Source organism: Natator depressus, chromosome 1 (assembly GCF_965152275.1).
Source record: "Natator depressus isolate rNatDep1 chromosome 1, rNatDep2.hap1, whole genome shotgun sequence".
NCBI lineage: Eukaryota > Metazoa > Chordata > Testudines > Cheloniidae > Natator > Natator depressus.
In genome coordinates, this window is record NC_134234.1 from 146,005,284 (window position 1) to 146,028,834 (window position 23,551).

Consider the following 23,551-nt stretch of genomic DNA (forward strand, 5'->3'; position numbering starts at 1 on the left):
CCTGCTCTACCTTGAAGTGAACTCCCCCTTAACTTCTCTGGGACTGGCTGGCACAGTGAAGTTGAAATTCAGACTTGTGGCTGTCATGACACTTTCTGTAAAGTGAAGGGGATACTCTTAGTATTGAGGACAATGTTCCCTCTCCAGTTAGTTGTTTAATTTTTCTTCTAGCTTGACTATGTGGCTGAAGTTTCCCTTGCTATCTTTTCTACTCCATTCTACACATTAATTATCTCCAGCGGAAAAGAATAGCAAAACACCATCACTCTTAAAATCCCATTAGCGTCTGGCCCTTTTTTAAAGCATCTTTTCACACCCACTTGTTTTTGAGCACATTGCCTGTAACAGTTAATTGGCAAACCTGATGCCCAAACTGGTGTATGAACTAGTGCCTGCTGCAAGTGGCTACTATATTTCTCTGTGCATGATCACGACATTACTAGTGTCTAACTTGCTGTCTTGTAAGTGCTTTGACACATAGTTCATAGGAAAGGTGTACTGAAAAGCTAGATCTAGATTCAGTTCTATTGCATATTCTCATCTCCTCATGTTTAAAACTTAATTGCCTGTGGCCTGCTGTGGGAGATTTATGCACAAAGCCTCTAACTGACAAGCTTTTGGTTTCAACCATGTGTGTCTTAAAACTAGAGCTAGCCAGAAACTGTCTGACAGAACGTTTTTCCGTCAAAGAATGCCATTTCATGGAAACTGAAACATCCCACAGAGATAGTTTGATTTAGACTAAAGTCTATGGAAAACAGGCAGGCTTCCATCAGAAACCTGGCTGGTTTCCTCCCACCTTACCTACCTGGCTTCTCAGCAGCCCGCTGGATGGGCTAATGAAGAGCCAAGAGCCTGGAAGCTCTGGGAATCGTGGATCCAAAGTTCTCAGGTTTCTCTGCAGCTCACTAGGCAGGCTGACAGGAAGCCAGGAGCCTAGAAGCAAAGGGAACCCCAGCTTCCAAGATCCCAGCTCCTCAGCATCCTGGGTTCCCATGGTCTTTGGCTTAGGGCCAGGCAGCTAAGTGGATTGCCTTGGAGTAGGGCACTGCTGGACTTTCAGGGTCTGTAGCCTTGTGGCACCCAGCCCCAGGATTACCCCAGGCCTGAGGCCCCCAGGGCTTTCCCTTTCATGTGGAACTTTGAAATGTTTGGTTTTCATTCCAAATCAGAATGAAATCAAATTTTGAAATTCTATGCAAAATGCAATTGCCTTTCTGTACCACAGCTCTGCTTAAACATTCTTTATACTAGCCCAGGTGTTCCATCTTACATTAATTTAGGAAGGCAGGGGGACGGGGGAAAGTGTAAACTGCAACCATCCCCCTACAGAATTAACATGAGATGATCCTCACCAAATGCAGTTCAATTTAATAGACTGAGCTTTAAAATAAATTAAGGATACAATCTTTATTTGATCATTTTCCATACCTTGTTCACTGTTATGGTCAGAGTCACAGCACATGGTAGACTCACTCCATAATAACTGTCTTTGTTTGAAACACTTTAAACTTTCTCCAAAACAAAAACAAAACGCTTTCATGTTCTGTAAGTTTTGCCTGTCTTCGTTGCTTCATGACAACATCACATAGCAAACATTAAGGGCTCTATTTCTATTCTCAAGAAAACAATCTTCTGGATGGCACTTGAATTTCACTGGAATTGCTAGAAAAGATAATGTGTTCCCTCCCTCTTTCCCAGTTATTTATTACTTTATAGATGTGTCCATCTTTCCTTGTCTGCTTGTAAGAGATCCACTTTCATTCACACACTACCCTGGGTTGTATAACTCAAAGGGGAAGAGTAAGAAGTAGAAAAAAGAAGAAAAAAAACAGGTCACAGTTGTGCAATATATACATGTTGTTTTCATTAAATACATCAAATTGAAAAAGCAGCTTTTATAAGGCACTGAAACCTGGCCTGTATGGACTTCAGGGCTCCCTTTTGCCCATTGACATGGGGTCCAACAGCGGAAACCCATGTCTTGCATTTACTAGTCACTGGCCCTTTGGCCATTCACCAACACTGGACACCTGCTGCATGTTGTGACCAGCTGACACTCGTACAATTTCTAATGTTAAAAATTCCTACATCCTATATCTATTTAATCTGTGTATTACCCTAATCATAATGCTATGAGGAAGGGGGAGAAAACATTAATCCCCGGCCAATTTGGCCCAGATGGGAAAAGTTACTTCCTGAGCCTTTGAACAGACAATCAGTTAGACAGAGCAACATGAAAACACAGTTCCTATACAATATAACTTATATGGAGGGAGCACATGTTCTGCTAAAAATGGGGCAAGGAGCCTGGGGGAAAACAAAACAAAACAGGCCAAGCTTTAAAGAAATGATTGTGGGAGGAAAGAGCCAATTGACTTGCACCTCTGTGGTTCTCCAATGGCAATGCCAGGGAAGAGGGGCTTATCCCTATATACATTCCTCCTTGATCCTAAAGCTGTCTGGCAGCTTGCAGATCCAGTCAAGTTTCTCATCCATTAAAACAGTGTGTGGCAGTGATAAATATTTACTATCTATACAATTAATTTTAAAGGGAAGGCAGTGTGGAATACTGATCACTGAATTGCGAGTCAGGAGTAGAGCTAGCAGGGAAATTTCTTCATGAAGTTTTTCCGTGAAAAAAGCCAATTCATCATAACCAAAATTTTGCGAAACAAGGTCGGGTTTGACAAAGTTTCCCAACTCACAAAAAACTGAGAAAAAGGTTTTGAAGTTGTCAAAACATTTTGTTTTTTACAATTTTCAATGAAAAATTCTGGATTTCCTGTTCAAAATGGATTTCCTTTTAAATTTAAACTGAAAAAAAGGTTAAAAATAGATTGAAATAAAAATGTTCCAAATTAGCAAAATATAACATTAGAATAAACTAATTCTTTTTCATTTTGGGTCATTCAGTTTGTGAATATTTTCAGAATTTTGACTATTCATCCTAATTTGAGATGTGAAAATTTTTTAAATCTTGGAAATTATTCACGTGATAAGAAAAAACATTTCTCGTCCAGCTGTAATCAGGAGTTCCTGCGTTGTAATATTGGCTCTGACACTCATGGTCTGCCTTTGGGTAAGTCACTTCACCTTTGATCTCAGCTTCCCTTCTTGCTTCTTCTTACATGGGGATAGTAATGCTTACCAACAAACATCACAGGTTCTTGTCATGATTAGTTCATGTCTATAGACTACTTCACACGCATAACGTGCTGTATGAATTCTAATCACATTATTAAATAACACTGATCAAGTGATGATATGACCTTCGCAGTATGTATCATGTATGCATAATGTTTATAGATAATCATTTATTTGCTATATCGTAAGTCCCTTGGGATAAGGACCATTGTCCTTTCTGTTTTGTAGAGCAACAGGTACATTGCTGGCCCACAATAAATAATAAGAATAATTTATTAACTTGCTCATATATTTTTTTTAAGATGATGGTTTGGATTCGTGAGCAATGCTATCATCATACCCAGAGAATCAGCCATACGCTATTGAGCAAATAGAAGTGGATGAAGGCTAGCAGTTTGTTCTCCAAATAAGTTCCATACATATTAATGCTTAATTGCTAGAAGAATTACCTTTATCATTTGAGGAATATTCCCAGTCTTTAGATCAGAAATCTGAGGTCAATCTCACACATGATAAGAAGTGCAGTACAAAGCAAACAAACACTTGAGCTGTTTCAAAACACAGCCCTGAACTTAAAAGTTAGTGAAACTCAGTCCGTGTCATCTGGTTTGCAGTGCTGCATTACTTTTAAATTAATTATAGGCCACTCTTATAACAATTATGATTTCATGTAATAGAGAATCATGCTAATCACCTTTATCAAAAAGAGTTTTTTTCCCTTAAAGCACACAGCAGGACTTCATTTACCTCAATGAAAATGCCCTGGATTTCAGTATGGGAAGGAACAGGCACTTTCCCACCCTATACCGATCCTTACAGGAGGAGGAAAAAAATTCCAACAAATTTCATAGTGACATCAACCACATTAATTCCATTCAAGAGAAAGACATTTCCTAATCCACTTGTGCTTGCAGCACTCATGAATTATGAGGTTTTTCTGGAGGATTAAACATGCTATGAAGTGGCTGATAAACAGTGATAGGCAAATAGTCTAGCCTATCCAAAAGTATCATGCTCTAGAGAGAGAGATTGACAGAGAGCTAGAGAAACAAAAAGATATTTCATGAAGATATTTTCCCCCCTTCTACCCATCAGCCTTCACTGAAAGTCAAAAATTACTGCTCCATGGGTGGACAGATATATATGAATCAGTTGGGAGTAAGTGACAATAAAACAGCTGCTGCTGTGCCTTTGCATACTAATGTTTCTTTTTAATATGTAAGAATCACTGCTCTTGCTGCACAGCCAAGATCAAACAGTGAACAGAATGGTGTTTGCGTCTTGAAAAGGAAGCAAACAGAGATACTGCTACACATTTTGCCCTTCATATATTGTGAAGACATTTTTTTAAAACATAGCAAAAGCCTTGATGAAAATTCAGACTTATGCCAGTGCAACAATTCCTTTAAAAGACAACTCCCAAGGTTTTAAAAAAAATATTTTAACTTACAATACAGTTATTTCTTATTTCATTTACTCAGTGGGTTGTCTAAAGTTGAGCCGAATATAATGTTAAATGTTTCTTTTTCATATTTTATTGTATGTGCTCTGCTTTCTTCATCCAAGGATGACTCCCTCCACAGTAATTTTAAAAAGCATTGCAGGCTGCAAACATGGTATTTCTGGCCAAATATAACTCTTTCTAATAACTTCAACTATATTTAAGAATAAAATACTAGACTTCTGTTTACAAGGAACTCTGTTTTGACAGATGAGCCATTTTTATGTGACATACAAAAGTTACCACGCCAACTTAAATTATTGCTAATACTGCACACAACCTAGAAGTATAAAAGGAGAACTTGGAATATTTTTTAATTCCAGTAGCAATCAAAAAATAAGATACTTGAGAGTGAAAAGAGATGGACTGTACTGGATATAAATGGTCTAATTCAGTACAGCATGATCTCCCATTCATAACTGCTTCTCAAGGATCATACCAACTAAAGTCAGACATAGAGGAGTGAAAATTTTGAGTATTTTTTAAATAAAAACATTAGATAACCATAATCAACTTTTCAAGCAAAAAAGATTTGATTTCTAAGGAATGCAACATTTCTGACTTTTAAAGTACAGTATAATGGAGTTTATTAATAATGCATTAGCATTACAATGGAAAAACGAGTTATAGTAGAATAAATAGTATAAAGTGCATTTGAGAAAAAAGGCAACGCTATCTCTAACCTAATGTTATTTATGGAACACAATCTCTGTAATTTTCAATTAATTCACATTTAAATTAATGTACAAACAAATTAACTATTATCATCTCCAGACTCTGGAGTTTCCAGATTTGGATGTGGGTGAATTTATTACCAAGGTGAAGCTAAAGCACTGTAAGTGCATTTTACCATACAGCTCTGCCTTATATGCACCACAATAATTTAACAAATCTGTGAACACACATCCCTATTAAGGGAGCACAATGTAAATATAAGTGCCTCAGCCATAGTATTTCATCTCTAATGATGAATCTTTTCTTATGAAGACTCTCTTAAAAGAAACCAAGAAAACATGCCACCTTCTCTTTCTTAACATTAAAGGTAGAGAAAGCATTTTTTTTTATCCAGGGAAAACAATTGTCTGAAAATTGTATGATCATTCACTATGACAGGCCATCTTCTTTTATTCCAACTGAGCACGTTAACAAAAATCAACCAAATGCAAGATTAATATTTTTGAAGTGTTTGAAAGTAATGGAGCAAAACTAATTCAGTTAAACAACAGAGAATAAACTAGACACAATATATACAGGACTGCTATAAATATCAGAAATGCATAACAAACACTCATATGTCAATAACTCTTAGTTTAAGACTCTGCATCAGCACCGTAATTAATTTTTCTGCAATATAAAATCTAAATATCTGTTTCAGCAAAGTTTATTTCTGTTTGTTTTAAGTTGTCCTTCAAAACACACAGTATCTCATTCCATGTCTAAATGACTCAGTCACTGAAAGATCAGGATGTTAAACAGAATCAGAATGTGTGTCACCCAATTTTTAAAGGAATTCCCCAAAGCAACCATTAAACATCGGTACCACAATCAGTATTATTTTCAATTTCATTTCAGTTTAAAATAAGCTAAACAGCATGCACAAGCACAAAGAAATCATTATCTTGCATTCATGCAGGTCTATGTAGCTAAAACACTCGACTTACCTGCCACTGTTTCATGAGCTCCCGAACCTCTTTCGTGTCCTCTAGTATCCTTTCCTTGTGTGTAGCATCCTGCAGGACATTGGCAGTTGTCTCTGCTTCTGTAAGCCAGGCAAGGAACTTTTCCAGATCCAGGTAGAACTGTTGCAGCAGCCTTAGAGCTGCTTCCAGTTCAGCTTCTTGCTCACTAACCCTGTGCAAGCACAAACAGTCAAATGCAGCACTCACAGAAATCAGAACAAGTGTAGATTTTTTAAAAACAAACAAACAAACCCACAAACCCACAGCAGGTTTTTACTGTACTAATCAAGAGAAGAGAATTTGTAGATAAGCTACGATAATGAAAGAAAATGTACATAAGAATGATGCACTATATACTGTATGCCCCTCCACCCCCCAAGCTAATGTTCATCTCTGTCTTTTTGGATGGTGGGAGGAGGTACACAATGACATTTTTCAACTGCAATCTAGAGGAAATGACATTACTTTGGTAAAGAACACCATGTACTATACCTGAAATTTTGGAACTCAAACAAATCAAGGTTAATTCCTTTCAAATATGATCAAAGCTTTTTCACTTATCACTCATAAGCCTGCTGCTGCCTGCAAGCTTGTTTAATTTTTGGAAATCACAAAGTAGTTTTTGGTCACTGAATGGCAAGGATAGTTTACTCCAATTAATAATTCATCTAAATTGCAAGCTTTGGGAGCTGTATTCAAAACCTTGTGTCCTAACAATGCAGAAGATGTTCAAAGGGTCATGAAGCTGCTCGACCATATAGAAAGGTCTTACACAAATTATACAATGAAACAACCATAAAAAGATCTATATCAGCTTTTTAATAAAAGATCACCTTTGAAATCTCAAGAATATTTCTCTGCCTTTGGCAAAAACCTAAATTATAACAATTCGGTAAAGAAGAATATTCAAGGACCAAGCGTTCCTGTAATAAAAATCCCTTTGGTATATGGTAAATTTGGTCTGATCCATCAGAACTAGTAGAAAATTTATGTTCTATTTGCACGCACACATTTTGATTATTAAATTTAGGCTCAAAATGGATTAAAAATTCAAACACCTGCATGTGACACATCACTTATTAATATGTAACTGTCAATTATTAAGCAAAACTATAATTTATTTGGACAGTAACTTTATCATGGGAAGTGCATACTCAGCAATAAACAACTCCTGAAGATCTGATGGCAGCACTGCTCATGCATGAGTTGTTTATTCATCATGGGAGATGTTTTTGCTGAGCACACATTCTTCAGCAGTGTAGTTATTGCTAACACAGGATAGAAGCCTCCTCTTTTGTCTTCACTGCATTAGCTTGGAATGCATGGAATAGGTTCAGAAAGTATCAACCATTCATAATAAAAGGGTTGAGTCTAAACATTGATCATCTCATAAATATAGTTTAAGGTGTGATAACTGAACATTAGCTCCGTATGCTGATTGGCAAAGGAAGTTAAGACTAGGTCTCTTATACATCAGAATCCTACCGCTGAGGAGACTCTCAAACAATTGCCTCCTACTGTCGATAGATCTGTGTGTGACAGCAAAGCAGCAGAATTCTATATGTATCTTCCCCTATCTGCAGTAAACATATCGCCATATGCATCTGATTGTGGGAGGTATTTCCAGAGTTGCACTGCTCAATCATATGTTCAGTCTTCAACCAATAGCTAGTTTCATATCTGTGCATGATGTTTCAGCATAGCCTACTTTTCCTGGCTAACGAACAGCTATGTGACCTGAATTTACACAACTTTCTACTGATGAGCATTTATGTTTGGGTTGGAAGTCCAAGAGTGATGCAGTTTTCTAGGTAGTCTGAAAGAAAGTTGCACAACAGATTATCCCAGAAATATTTTCCAACATTGTAAATTTCCCACCAATTCACACTGAAATCATGAAATTTCTGTGTGCTAGAGCCAATATCAAATCTTGTCTATTGTCACCAAAAGGTTAGGTTCCTAAAGAACGAAAGGCACAACCTAATACCTAGCTGTTGCTGAACCAGAAAAAACAAGAATTAGGCTGAAAAACAGTTTGAGGTGCTTTACCCATTTTCCATGTTTTTTCATCAAGGATTCTTCCAAACTATGAATACAGCCAGGAAACAGAGGGATTTAAAGCAGCCAATCATAGCTCAGAAGTGTGAGAGCAGCGAATTCAATTCAGTCAAATGACAATTTATTAATTCAGAGCTAAAATCCACAATTCATGTTCCTTGTGACAAAGGTGAGTATAATTATTGAACCCATTTTTGTAATAGGGAAAGAGAGAAAAAATGTTAAATCCCTTGTCTTAGGCTATTCATTCATTCATTTATTATTTCTCTAAGAGATAAAGGACTGTATTCTGATGTCAGTTACATATGTACAAATCCGGAGTTACTCTCTTTAAATCAATAGAATTATTCCAATTTTACACTAGTATGAGTAGCATCAAAAAGTGGCTCTAAGTGTCCATATGATGATAAAAACAACGAAGAGTCTGTTGGCACCTTAAAGACTAACAGATTTATTTGGGCATAAGCTTTCATGGGTAAAAAACCCACTTCTTCAGATGCATGGAGTGAAAATTACAGATGCAGGCATTATTATACATGAAGAGAAGGGAGTTACCTTACAAGTGGAGAACCACTGTTGATAGGGCCAATTCAATCAGGGTGGATGTAGTCCACTCCCAACCATTGATGAGGAGGTGTCAATACCAAGAGAGGGAAAGAACATAATGAACAGGTCGGATTATGAACAGGAGGCTGCCAGGCAACTGTCCAACACCACATTCTCCAGGCCACTATCCTCCGATCCCACTGAGGAGTACCAAAAGAAACTACACCATCTACTCAAGAAACTCCCTGCTATAGCACAGGAACAAATCTACATGGACACACCCCTAGAGCCCCAACCAGGGGTATTCTATCTGCTACCCAAGATCCATAAACCTGGAAAACCTGGATGCCCCATCATTTCAGGCATTGGCACTCTTACAGCAGGATTATCTGGCTATTTGGACTCTCTCCTCAGACCCTACGCTACCAGCACTCCTAGCTATCTTCAAGAACCACCAACTTCCTGAGGAAACTACAATGTATCACTGATCTTCCTGAAAACACCATCCTGGCCACCATGGATGTAGAAGCTCTTTACACCAATATTCCACACGAGGATGGACTACAAGCTGTCAGGAACAGTATCCTTGATGAGGCCACGGTACACCCAGTGGCTGAGCTTTGTGACTTTGTCCTCACCCACAAACATTTCAGATTTGGGGACAACTTATACCTTCAAGTCAGTGGCACTGCTATGGGTACCCACATTGCCCCACAGTATGCCATCATTTTTATGTCTGACTTAGGACAACGCTTCCTCAGCTCTCATCCCCTACCGCCCCTCCTATACTTGCGCTACACTGGTGACAACTTAATCATATGGACCCACGGGAAGGAGGCCCTTGAAGAATTCCACCTGGATTTCAATAATTTCCACCCCCCATCAACCTCAGCCTGGACCAGCCCACTTCCTGGACACTACAGTGCAAATAAGTGATGGTCACATAAACACCACCCTATACCGGAAACCTACTGACCGCTATACTTACTTATATGCCTCCAGCTTCCATCCAGGACATATCACACAATCCGTTGTCTACAGCCCCTAAGATACAACCAAATTTGCTCCAATCCCTCAGACAGAAAAAACTCTTACAAGATCTTTATCAAGCATTCTTAAAACTACAATACCCACCTGGGGAAGTGAGGAAACAGCTTGACAGAGCGAGATGGGTACCCAGAAGTCACTTACTACAGGACAGGCCCAACAAGGAAACTAACAGGATGCCACTTAGCCCCCAGCTAAAACCTCTCCAGCATCTGCAACCTATCCTGGAAAACGATCCCTCACTCTCACAGACTTTAGGAGACAGGTCAGTCCTCGCTTACAGACAGCCCCCCAACCTGAAGCAAATACTCACCAGCAACTACACACCACACCACAGAAACACTAATCCAGGAACCAATCCCTGTAACAAACCTCATTGCCTACTCTGTCGCCATATCCACTCTAGCGACACCATCAGAGGACCCAACCACATGAGCCACACCATCAGGGACTCATTCACCTGCACATCTACTAATGTGATATATGCCATCATGTGCCAGCAATGCCCCTCTGCCATGTACATTGGCCAAACCGGACAGTCTCTATTATCACTACAAAAGGTTCTCCCCCCTCCCCCTGCTGGTAATAGCTCACCTTAAGTGATCACTCGTTATAGTGTGTATGGTAACACCCATTGTTTCATGTTCTCTATGTATATAAATCTCCCCACTGTATTTTCCACTGAATGCAGCCGATGAAGTGAGCTGTAGCTCACGAAAGCTTATGCTCAAATAAATTTGTTAGTCTCTAAGGTGCCACAAGTCCTCCTTTTCTTTTTATATTTTGAGGCTCTTTGCCACAGTCACAGGTATTGGGGCCAAAAGTGTAGCCCCACTTGAGCATCGCATCTCCAGAGCTGCCAACTCCAGTGTGGAATCAATTAAGACAACATCATATCGTCCAGGTCTGATATACACTGGGTGGTAAGTGCTCAACTGGTGTGAGCTGGAGCATACAGGCTACAGGATGGTTCTCTACTCATTTGCCATTATTGAACCCTGGTTTGTTTGGGTGACAGTGTGAGAGGGCACAACAGTGGCAAGACAACTTTCTTGTGACATCACTTGACTCAGCTTTGTGTTATAGCAGATGTCTTGCATCTGTGTATTGCCTTATTCACCGAAGATGGAAAAAGACCATGTGGGTTATCCAGTTCTACAGAGCAGGATTCTTCTGTAAATTATGCTTTTTTTAGTGTTTTTTAAATTTAGTTTTAAATATATCATGTAATACAGCTTGCATCACTAGTGGACCACAGTTAGGGCCCAATCCTACAAAAACTAAGCCCATGGTTAAATCTTTGCAAGATCAGAACCTTGCTTTATAATGTGGATCAATTCCCTAATAACCTGAATTTCCTCTGAAACCTGGGACACAGGCATGATTCTAAGTAGAATTAATGTGAACCTCAGCAGATCTGATAAATATAGCTGCATGCTGCAAATAGCATACCAAGGTATAAAAGAAAAGGAATTTGTTATTTTCTGCATTGTAGGCTGAAAAGTAGGATCAAAAACTAAAACTGACCCACTGATGTTAATAAATAGGTAATTTTTAATCTAGAAAATTTATGAACATGAGCTCAGGTCAAGGGAAAAATAGACCAGATGTAGACATATTGCTGAAGACCGGAATTTATGTTTGATGGAAGCGTCTACACTACAAGAAACAATACCTTCTTTAATTGTACTGGGCTTACAGTGAGATACATGTTAGCTATAAAGAATATTCTGACACTGTTCTGCTATGACTCAGAAATCTTAGGGAGCATAATTCTTTGAGCGTGCAAAACCACATGGTTTTCCACAGAGCATACTATTAACTACAAAACCACTGGTATTTTTGCCTTCTAAATATTGGCGCATTTAACATTTTACTTACTCTCTCTCTATATAGTAATCGTGACAGGTCACCCTCTCAACTATGGAAGAAATAACACCCAAAAAGATTATTGGAAATGGGATACTTATTTGAAATAGGTTCTCTCTTATTCTCTCTCTCTCTCTTTTTATTTAAAAAAAAATTTAGATCTTTAGATTGTTGATGTGTTTAAAAAGTGTTAACTTTTTAGGTGCTTGCACTGAATTCTTAAATCAGTCATACACAGACTTTACATGAATCGGGGGGGAGGGGGAGAATGACTTACTCTTCAAAACAAAGTCACAACCTTTATCATTTAACAATAATCTCACAAAAATTGGAATTTGAAACTGGAATAGGCATATTCCATGCTGCTTTCTGAAATCTCTGCAGTACATCCATATATTTTAATATAATTGGTTCTTTAAACGGTGATGTATTTGCAAAATAATAAGATTGAAATGTGGAAAGGAAGGCCTCTAAGATGATGAATAAAGCAATTCGGATGTCACATTTAGGATATAATAATGAAAACCACAAGAAAATTATAGGAGAGAGGGAAATACATACTCTGGATGAGGAGTTTAGTGGCATTAAATAAATAATTTAAGACAGGGTTTCCTGGGCTTGTATCATCTAAATATAAGTTTGATTTTATATCAAGTACAAATTATAACAAAGGACGATGGGTGAGGGAGGGAACATTTATTTTCATAGAAGAAGGCTGGGCAATCTAAATACTACAACCCCCCCACTTCCTCCACACACACTATTTTGAATTGCTAAAGGTAAAAAACAAACCAAAGAAATGAAAACATGACATTCTGTTAAGATGCCCCTAGTTCTTTACTGTCTAACTTGACATGATGATGGCACTACTGCAAACATGGCAAACTGGTAGGAGAAGCAGTAGAGTTTCCACCCCAAGAATCATCTTCAATCCTTCCAGAAAGCAAATCCCCACATCTGCTTTTGAAGTTTTAAGGGCCTGCTCAACCTAAAATCTAAGATTAATGTTTTAAAATTTGGCTGCCAAAGCCCTAGGTGAAACATATGAAAGTTAAAAGCCTGTATTAGGGAAGTGTTTATGTTTCAAATTTAATGCTAGTGAACCCCAATTATCCAAATCACTGGTTATCTGAAGTTTGGATGTTCCTCAGATTTACATAGAAACTAATTTGATCTGAAGATGCAATTATCAAATGCTTTAATGTCTCTTTCCTACCAAAAGGGGATCCAGATAATTACAGTTTTACTCATATTTCTTTATTGTTTCCTTAATGTGGTTTATTCAATAAAATGTTTTCTACAAAATAGTTAATAGCATTTTTAGAGCGGTTTCAGGAATTCCTGCTCTGTGTATATAGAATAAAATAGATGAATGTGTTTCACTTATATTAACAGAATCCAGTAACAGAAGTAAGCACTTCCATTCCAACTTTATTTAAATAGTTTTGTCATTCTTTCAAATGTGCTAAACACAAAGGCTGAAACAAAGGATCATGTTTCTGTGGCATACTCCATCAGAACCCAGAAGAGGAGAAATCTTAAAAATACCATGCAACTGTTAAAAATATTCTTGAGTCACCTTTAGTCAACAATACTAAACTTCATACAACACACAGTACATAAAAACAGCCATACTGGGTCAGACTAATGGTCCACCTAGCCTAGTATCCTGTCTTCTGACAGAGGCTAACGCCACAGACTTCAGAAGGAATGAATAGAAAAGATCGCCCCCGTCGCCCATTCCCAGCTTCTGGCAAACAGAGGCTAGAGATACCATTCCTGACCATCCTGGCTAATAGCCATTGATGGACCTATCCTCCACAAACTTACCTAGTTCTTTTTTAAACTCTGTTACAATCTTGGCCTTCACAACATCCTATGGCAATGAATTCCACAGGTCGACTACACTGTGTCGAAAATACTTCCTTTTGTTTGTTTTAAACATGCTAACTATGAATTTCATTTGGTGACCCCTAGTTCTTATGTTATGAAGAGGAGTAATAACACTTTCTTATTTACTTTCTCACACTAGTCATGATTTTATAGACCTCTAGCATATTCCCCCTCAGTTGTCTCCTTTCCAAGCTGAAAAGTCCCAGTCTTATTAATCTCTCCTTATATGAAAGCTGTTCCATACCCCTAATCATTTTTGTTGCCCTTTTCTGTACCTTTTCCAATTCCATTATATCTTTTTTGTGATGGAGTGACTAGATCTGTATACAGTATTCAAGACGTGGGCATACCATGGATTTATATAGAGGCAATATATTTTCTGTCCTATTATCTATCCCTTTCCTAATGATTCTCAACATTGTCAGCTTTTTTGACTGCTGCTGCGCTGAGTGGATATTTTCAGAGAACTATCCACAATGACTCCAAGATCTCTTTCTTGAGTGGTAGTGGCACATTTAGACCCCATCATTTTATACGCATAGTTGGGATTGTTTTCCAATGTGCATTACTTTGCTTTATCAACACTGAATTTCATTTGCCATTTTGTAGTCAAATCACCCAGTTTTGTCACATCCCTTTGTAGCTCTTCACAGTCTCCTTTGGACTTAACTATCTTGAGTAGTTTTGTACCATCTGCAAATTTTGCCACCTCACTGTTTACCCCTTGTTTACACATCATTTATGAATATGCTGAATAGTACTGGTTCCACTACAGGGGACCACTGAGGGATATGAGTATTTACCTCTCTTCATTCTGAAAACTCACCATTCCTACTCTTTGTTTCCTATCTTTTAACTAGTTACTGATCCAAGAGAGGACCTTCCCTCTTATCCCATGACAGCTTACTTTGCTTAAGAGCCTTTGGCAATGAACCTTGCCAAGGGCTCTCTGAAAATCTAAGTACAGTATATCCACTGGATCACCCTTGTCCACATGCTTGGTGCCCCAATACATTCTAGTAGATTAATGACGTATGATTTCCCTTTATAAAAAACATGTTGACACTTCCCCAACAAACCGTGTTCATCTACGTGTCTGAGAATTCTGTTCTTTATTACAGTTTCAACCAATTTGCCTGGTGCTGAAGTTCGGCTTACCAGCCTGTAATTGCTGGGATCACCTCTGGAGCTTTTTTTAAAAAGTTGGTGTCACATTAGCTATCCTCCAGTCATCTGGTACAGAAGCTGATTTAAATGATAGGTTACATACCACAGTTAGTTGTATGTATCTACTAATACATAAGGCTACGATTTAGTCACAGTGCGACTGGCCCTGGAGCCGGTCCCTTGAGCCAACTGCTTGGGCTGGCTTGGGGTCAGCCATACTGGCCACTGCAGAAGTCAAGGAAAATCATGGAATCTGTGACTTCTACAGCTCCATGACAGACACGGAGCCATACTAATATATATACAAAGGTATGTGGGAAAGGCCTAGAAGTCAGGGATATTGATTTATCTTCCCAGCTCTACTGTTGACTACATGATGTTGAGCAAATCATTTAAACTTTTTTGCCCTATTTACCCATCTGCAAAATGTCAATTATAATCCTTATGCTCCTTACGACTAAGAGGGGTGGGGGGATATGATTGAGGTCTATAAAATCATGAGTGGTATGGAGAAAGTAAATAAGGAAGTATTATTCCAATGTACACCAGAAAAATCATATAACCCACTGCAACTGCATGGCCTATTTCTGATCCTCCGTCCGCTTACGCATCCGGGCAGAGTTCCTCTGAGCGACATCCATTGGTTCCCTTGACACCTTCGAGAAGCAGTGGGTGCTGTCTGGGTTCTCTGCTCGGTGTCCCCATCAGGTTCCCTTCATTTAGCGCTGTGACTCCTGCCCCTGATATATTTTTAGCTGTCTTCCGTAATTAATTGAGATCTTGGGCCTTGTGGATCCTTCCCTTAGGCTGGGAGAGGTCCTTTATCAGTGGACAGGCTTCTGCCTGCCCACTTCCAGGATCCCAACAGGACCACTTTCCTGTAGCCATCTGACCTGACCCTGTTACAATAAGTATTCTTCATTATTTTCATAAGAATAAATGAGCACTGCAGAAAGTAAAAAATAAATAAAAAACAACAACACGGAGCATATCCCCGTGAACTGTCATAAATTTATTTAGCACAGGTGTTTCTTTAAGTGTGATCTAATGGGGAAAATCAGAGTGTTCTATGGTCTGCTAAATGGCACGTCCATCTGTGTGCTGTGGTGGTCTAATGTTACCACGCTGGGTTGAAAGTAAAATATATTGGATGCTGGCTGGCTCAGTAACTTGTACAGGCTTTAATTCTACACTTTGTGAGCTCTTCTATTTAAATGCATTTTCTCTCTTTTGGTATTCCTATTCAGCACAATTTAAAGTTACCTGAACTTTCATTTTCTGGGGCTAATCACTCTCTGAATTCAAGACCTTCTGGTCTGTGCCTCCTTTCCAGTAAATAATGGAGGAAGTTCACATTTGTCCACAAAAGGCTAGGGGCTTTAGCCACATCCCTTCTGTCATCATGATAGCTGAGTAACTGCAAAACGGAATTGGAACAGTTAATTCCAGTGATACACTTTGACCTGTTAAGGGGCCATCATAGAAATACTGAAATAATTCATTTCAAGAGATGAAGGATAGGTCAATTCCAGAAAGGAAAATAATCAGATAATACACTTCCCATTCTGAATCCTGACTTAAAATCCTTCACATTAGTAATATGAATTTATGTTAGGACCACTACTTGGAGCACCTTCTTGCCACAGGATGATTCTGCTGAAGGTTAAAATGTAAAGTCTGTAGTGATATATGAAAAGGTTGATAGATGACTGATGGTAGTTTCGCAGATTTCTTCTGTGATAGCTGAGCTACAGTGCGTCTAGACATCCCTTGTGGAACTAATGTTGAGGGGGGCACTGATCCTTTCTGGAACCATTTAGTCTGTGGCTGAATATGTTTCAGTGATTCACTCAAGAGCTGGAGGAGTTAGATGATATCTGACCTAGGAGAGTAAGCCCAGATCCGTAAAGGCATTTAGATGCTACTCCATTAAGCATTGTAAACCTAACCCCTAGGTGCCCTGCTGCCTAATGGAATTTCCAGCCCTGAACTAGGGTCCTCAGCAAAGAACTCTCTCCTGAAGTCAGGCTCCTAAGCTAGGTTAGCTGTTAAGGTAGACTATACCCTAGCAGCCAAAATTTTCTCTTTGTCCTGCTCATGCTCAACACCTCTCTCTCACACTTACCCTATACTACCCTGTACCCAGAGCATCTTTTTTGTAGCTGTTGTGCTGCCCTCACCCTATTGGTGACCTGCATGCAGTCCACCTGCTTCAGGGTCTGAAAGGTGTTAGTCTTAAGTTTGCTCCCAAGATGCCTACAGGCGTGGGTCCTGTTGTTGAGATTCTCCTGCCTAGTTTAAAAATCCTGCTTCAATGCCTCCAGGACTTTGGCACACACTAGGACTCTGAGCAGCTGATTAGCTGTGGGATGGCAGTAGCTCTTAAGACTGCTTTGAAAACGCCAGTTGGTGGAATATCAGGCACCCAGGGGTACTTAGGCATCAGAGCAGCGGCTTTGAAAATGTCCATGGTACCCAAGTGGCAGACTTAGGTGCCTAAAGATGCAGACAGGCACCTAAGTAACTGTATCTGGGTCACAGAATGAAAGGAATCCATTAAGTATGATGCTTTCCTGAACTTGTTGGTTCTGCTAAGGTAAATTTTAACAACTCTTCCCACATGTATGCCACCAATTATTTTGTTTTTGCAAATAGATTAGCTAAACTGGAAAAAGGCACTTTTATTTCTGAATAATAGTGTCCACACGAGAAGCTATTCCAGAATAACTATTGCGCTTTAAATTCACACCCTACCTTATCACTAACAACTTCACCACGTAAACAGATGAATAAGTGTGAAGATTATTATGCTATCATTATTACTTTCATGCCTCTTTTGTCATCTCTTAGGTAAATGAGGTACATATTTAGGACTTTTAATTTATACATCAATCCGTCATCATACACTCTTCTCAAGTGTCTTCACTTGAGTCTCCAGTACTTTAAATTCTGATCTCTGATCTCATATATTTGACTATTTCAATTTTTACTGCAGTCCAAAACGTATCACTCTTGAGATTTCACAGCAGTCAATGGTGGTATCTAATAACTAGTTTAATTATTCAGATACAATTTATTAAGATAAAATTTTGGCTTACAAAGTAGTTAAGTGTAATTAAAACTGATTATCAAAATAATTAGGTTTTAAAGGCATTTGTTTTCTTACTGTTAACTACTGTATAAACAACTAAATTTAATAATTGATGGCATTACATTAGATGAATTAAGACTCAAAAAAGACACTATTAAACTGTTAGCATAGTTTTCAGTTAAAGCTGTCACCTCCCAGATGTTGAGCTTGCTGGCCTTGCGAGTAGTACTCCCTGCTACCATGCAACAGAATAGGGCTTATTTTCCAACGGATTTACTTTTTTTCTGTTAGTATTTCTATTTTATGTTATTCTGTGTATTATGTGATGATGTGTGGCTAGAATACACCCTATGTAGGAGTAACTGCATTATATTTCTTCTTACGGAGGCGGGTGGTCTTTAACCAGAACTCTCAAAACACAGCAATGGGCGCAATGTAATACGTAGATTAAACTGAAGCACAAGTGACTGTAGACATTTTTTTTAAAAAAAATAAGCATTCTGACGGTCTGCCACCTTGCGTTTTATGAATAAAATCTTTAAAAAACCTACAAGTACAGAAAAAGCAGCACTACCAAGCAGCAATGGAGGTCCAGCGCTGCACTATTCAATCTAGAAGTTATAGGTAGCTATGAATTACCCAGCCTCTGGAGAAGATGTAGTGAAAGCAGCAGCTAGGAGAAAGGCTCCTGCTTCATATACTGATCTACAATGCAGTAACTAGTACTAGTTAAGACCTACTACTATAAATTATATACATGAAAACGCGTATATGCACACACCCATTACTATTTATATGTACACACACTTGTTATTTATATTCCAGTATGTTTCGAAAGTCCTAGAGCCTAGGTCCTCGAGCATACTTGAATGTAAAAAGTGTTCCTTCTCGAAAACTGATGTCATACCCTGGAAGGCATAGCTTGAAGTGGTGCAGGACAGATTATATATTACAGTACATACAGGTAACCTAGTAACCATAGTTTCTGTGTTGTTTGCAAAGTGCTGGACTGCAAACTGGACTGTCACCTGACTTGTACTGGTTTAAACTCAAAAGAAAGGAAAAAGCAGAGATGATGGACCTTCACGCCCCAATTGAGCAAGTGCTCAAATCACGCTGATTTCAATAGAACTTAAGCACACACGCTTGATGTTAAACCATTAATGGTGAAATCCTACCCCCCCAGAAATAAATTCCTACACTCCCATTGACTTCAGGGGGGCCAGGATTCCACTCCATGCATTTTGCTGAACTGGGGCCCAAGTTCTGCTTCAAGAAATTACAAAACAGAAAATTATTATCAGATTATTAAAATCTACCAGAGAACTGGTTCTTGGTAGGTATAAATCATGGGGACTCACTCAATCAATTAATAAAAGACAGATAAGGACACGGATTCTATATTAGCAGGGAGGATCCTACTACTTAGTGATATTATAATATCCTGGAAATAACTTCAAGTAAGCACCCTTGTTATTTAAATTTTGTTTCTATGATCTCATTATCATTACCAACTCATCAAAACTTAATCTTATCAAATAAAACAAAAAACTTAATCTGAATTGTTTTCTTCTCCCAGATAAGCATCAGAAACCACATCATTTGTTTGTACTTTTAAAATTAAGTTAAACTTGGTTTATTGGCTTGTGTCTTATATTTTTTGCATGGGTTATCATATAGATTTTAGCTACAACAAATTCTAGATAAATTATCCAAGAATCTATTTCTTAATATGCTGGAGTACTTTAACAAAATGTTCCCAAATAATTTTTTCACAATTTAGTTATGGTCACTAATGCATAGTTTCATACTTGACTCATTCATAGAACACTGGAAGACCCAGCATAAAGTCTTTTAACAAAACATTCAAGCATATTTTGTTCTCTTTAACCAAAATAACTATTTAAAACATACATGTACGCGACAATCTGTTTAAGAAACTGAAAGTGGTGATTATGTGAGGAGTATAGTGGTGCCATGCAGATTTCAAAACATCAAGCTTTCTCAACCCTAATTTATTTCAGTCTACAAATTGCACATTTAAAATAGTATTCTTTTGCAACCAGATGTGACTATCTGTGAACAGGAGGTCTAACTTGATATAAAATCCTGAACTAAAAACAGCTAGGCCTCTTGTCATTTCAAGGCCCACATTCTTGATTGTATTTGACACAATAATCATCATCATATCTTAAGACTGAAATCAGGCGGACAGTACCCGACTCAGGTCTGCTTCTTCCAATTAGCTGAAAATTGCAGCCCAGCTCGTCTGCCAGGAAATAAGTTCATGTTTACAATTCTACAGAGGTGAAAAAGTGATGAGATGGATGCAGCAATTTAACTTGCTAACGTAAACAACAACTATTTTTTTTAAATGTACCCATTTCAGATAAATGTGCTTTGAGAAGAAAGCCATAAGGCAAGCACACAAGTTCATACTATCTTACACAAATAACATATATCAGTCACATGGTGCAGGAAAAAGTCTTTAGGAATGCAAGTGTATAGCCATGAGTGCTTTTCTAAATGAATACCTTTCAAATGGAAGCTTCTAAGTTAGTCTTCCAGCCTTTGGTTTTATCATCTACACTTTAGCATGTGAAACATCAAATATGGTTTATAAACATATTATATAAAATAAGGTTTAATTACAGCAAGACAAACATTATTATTATGCCTGATTTAGTACCAAGAGAAGTCAATGAGAAAATTCCCATTGATTTCATTTGGTGCTGCATCAGACCCACTATGTATACACAAGTTAAAAACATGTAAAGATAATGGGCCATATTTCATGGGCAGCCGTGTGCCACTCCATTGGTGTAGTCTGTCATTACCCAGCCCGGGGCGGGGGAAGGGATCACCCCTGTATAGTGATGATCTTCCAGTGAATTGCCACTTACATGGGAAAGATTCACATAGGAGCATAGCTAGGATGCCCCTGTGCCATGCCAATTCCTGGCTACCTGTTTGTGTCCTTAGTGCCATTTGCAACCAGCATTAATTAAATCAACCATTCTAACTAGCTTTTCTAACATGGTGCTGGAAAACCAGCTCTACACAAAGTTGTAGCAGAGCTAAGTTTCACTTTTATCAGATGCCTTCTTCTCAGAGGCTGATATGAAAGACAGTAAGACCAATAGGATCCAAGGTAGAAATCCCAAACTCCTTTTTGAGTAGCTGGGGGTAGTATAGTTTTCGGGCTTGCACGCTGGGGCTTCCCTAACTTCCTGTCTATCTTTGGCTGCAAGGTTTGTTCCTCCAGACAGTAGGTGTCCAGTCAATTTTTCCAGCCCTTCGTTCTAATACTGCAATCTGTATGGGATTTATTTTTTCAAAGTAATTCTGCAAGGCATTTTCTGAAATAATATAAGGAGGACATTAAGAGTCAATGGGAAAAATATTTTGCCTTGCTATTCTTGTAAATAAAACAATTTGCAAGAGGATAAAACACTTAAAATTAGAGCTATGCCCTTTCAGAAGTGTCACACAATCTTAACACAGAAATCAGAATTTACTCAACCTCAGCTAAATGCTTTAGATGGGTGCATTATGGTGCAATTAGCAAGAAATGAGGTATAACTGATATTAAAGCACTTTAAGATATTCATAGTACAGACAACTGTCACCTTTTTGTTAAAAATGCTAATGAGCAAGCTTGCAAATGCATTGTCAGGAAGAGACAACTTTTGCAGATTTATCTGTCCACTGCTCCACTTTACTCTTTTCTCTTGCAATAAAATACTTGCACTGACTGCACAAAAATTAGCAAGAGCAATTTTAAGCTGAAAAATGTCATTAGAAGGTTATTGTTATAACAAGTGTGATATTTTGGCAATAGGATGTGCTAATGCGTCCCTAACGTTGAGTCTCTACTTTTCTATATTTTACTGAATAAATTACACATGCAGTAATATTTTACCTTTTGCACCCATCTAAAATGTAAAGGTACTAATTTTTTGAGGAAATCATGGATTTTTAAAACCTACCTGGATTTATTTTGCAGTTATTGAATACACTGAAGTGCCATTTTAACCTACTGTGTAACAAATGCACCTCATTCTCGATGATCCAAAGCAGGGTCATGTCAATTGGTATCCATTCATTACATTAAAATATCTCAATGATTTGATATTACTAAATGATATTTACATGATCAAAGCTGACCAAGATTGTTAGCATACTAGTTTATTCATCATATCAAACTGAATAAACAATGGCTTATTTATATTATTTTAATAAGCCCAATTTGAAAAGGCACGATCATAAAAGTGAAGATTATCGAACTGTAGCTTATTTGCTCCAGAACAAGGTGAGTGGGATTTTTCCAAGATATTTTCAGTGTTTGTTGATGACACTAAACAAACACAAAATCATGGTCAACAATTTACAATCAGTATGGCTGACTGCAAAGCAAGCAAATCGCATGGTGGCGGATGCACATTAATCAATACCCAAAACTATAAATGTTAATTACTCTCCTTAAAGAAAGAACCATCAGAAGCTTAACATTCTCATATTTGAGACTGCTCAGTTCTCAGTGTAAGAATATTTCTTTTAGTAAATAATCTATCACTGAAAGACACAATGATTATGTAATTTGTCATTACAGAAATCAAAAGCAAGCATAAATATTCGAAGGAATATTTTCAGAATCTTGATTTTAAATTGTAATCAGACTTTTTTTTAATAGAAATTGCTAACTAAACATTAGCTATCAAAGATGGCAGAATAGGAAACTGCAGAGAATCTAAATGATATTTTTACACCCGATTTTGCTTAAAGAAGATAATATAAAAATACTTTTCCCCAGATTACTCTTTACAGGTAGCAAAGGCGAGACATTGTCAGAGAAATAGGTATCCAAAATAATGTGGTGGAAAACCTTGAGATGTTACATTCCAATAAATCTCTACAACTGGATGATGGTTTTCATCAGAACATTTTGAAGGAAAATGGAAATGAAGTAGCTGAGATATGTAATTCATCATTAAAAATAGTTGTTATACTAGAGCACTAAAAGGTAGGCTGTGCTTACTTAGTATAAAGAGTGAGCTTGTGAAAATAATGTTTATCTTATAACCTGTAAACAGTTTAGAAAATTATTATAAAACTGTTATAAAAATACTATTATAGGACAAAATAGCATGGCTTTGGGGAAAAATATATTTTCTGTTTCTTGTTAAAATTAATTGAAATAGAACATGCAAAAATTTAAAACAAGTAACTATAACTTATTTAGATTTTCAAAGGTATTTTGATGAAGTACCAAACAAGTGGCTCTTAGGGAAATTTGGCAATATTGGGCTGAGAAGTAAAGTTTGGTCATGGATTACAAACTAGTAAAGTGGAAGGAAATAAAGAGTAGGAATATATACTGCTGTTAATGCTCACTCAGTATGGAATAATAGCAGCATACCCAAGAGATTAGTACAAAGTATTGTTCAATATCTTGAATAACCATCTGGAAAAGGCAGTAAAGAGTGAGGTGGCAAATTTGTTGATGACACACTTTTATTTACATTAGTCAAATCCAGGAAGAATTGTGAGTAA

The 23,551-nt window shown here is 37.8% G+C and overlaps 1 protein-coding gene across 6 annotated transcripts in view; it reads right to left on the reverse strand.

The window, feature by feature from the left end:
- DMD (dystrophin) overlaps positions 1 to 23,551 on the reverse strand; it is a 1,886,383-nt gene that overhangs the window by 399,663 nt on the left and 1,463,169 nt on the right. For all 6 annotated transcript variants that reach the window (XM_074968560.1, XM_074968534.1, XM_074968525.1 and 3 more), the window contains one exon: positions 6,310 to 6,499. In XM_074968560.1, coding sequence (XP_074824661.1) covers positions 6,310 to 6,499 — 190 coding nt within the window. The remainder of the gene's footprint in view (positions 1 to 6,309; positions 6,500 to 23,551) is intronic.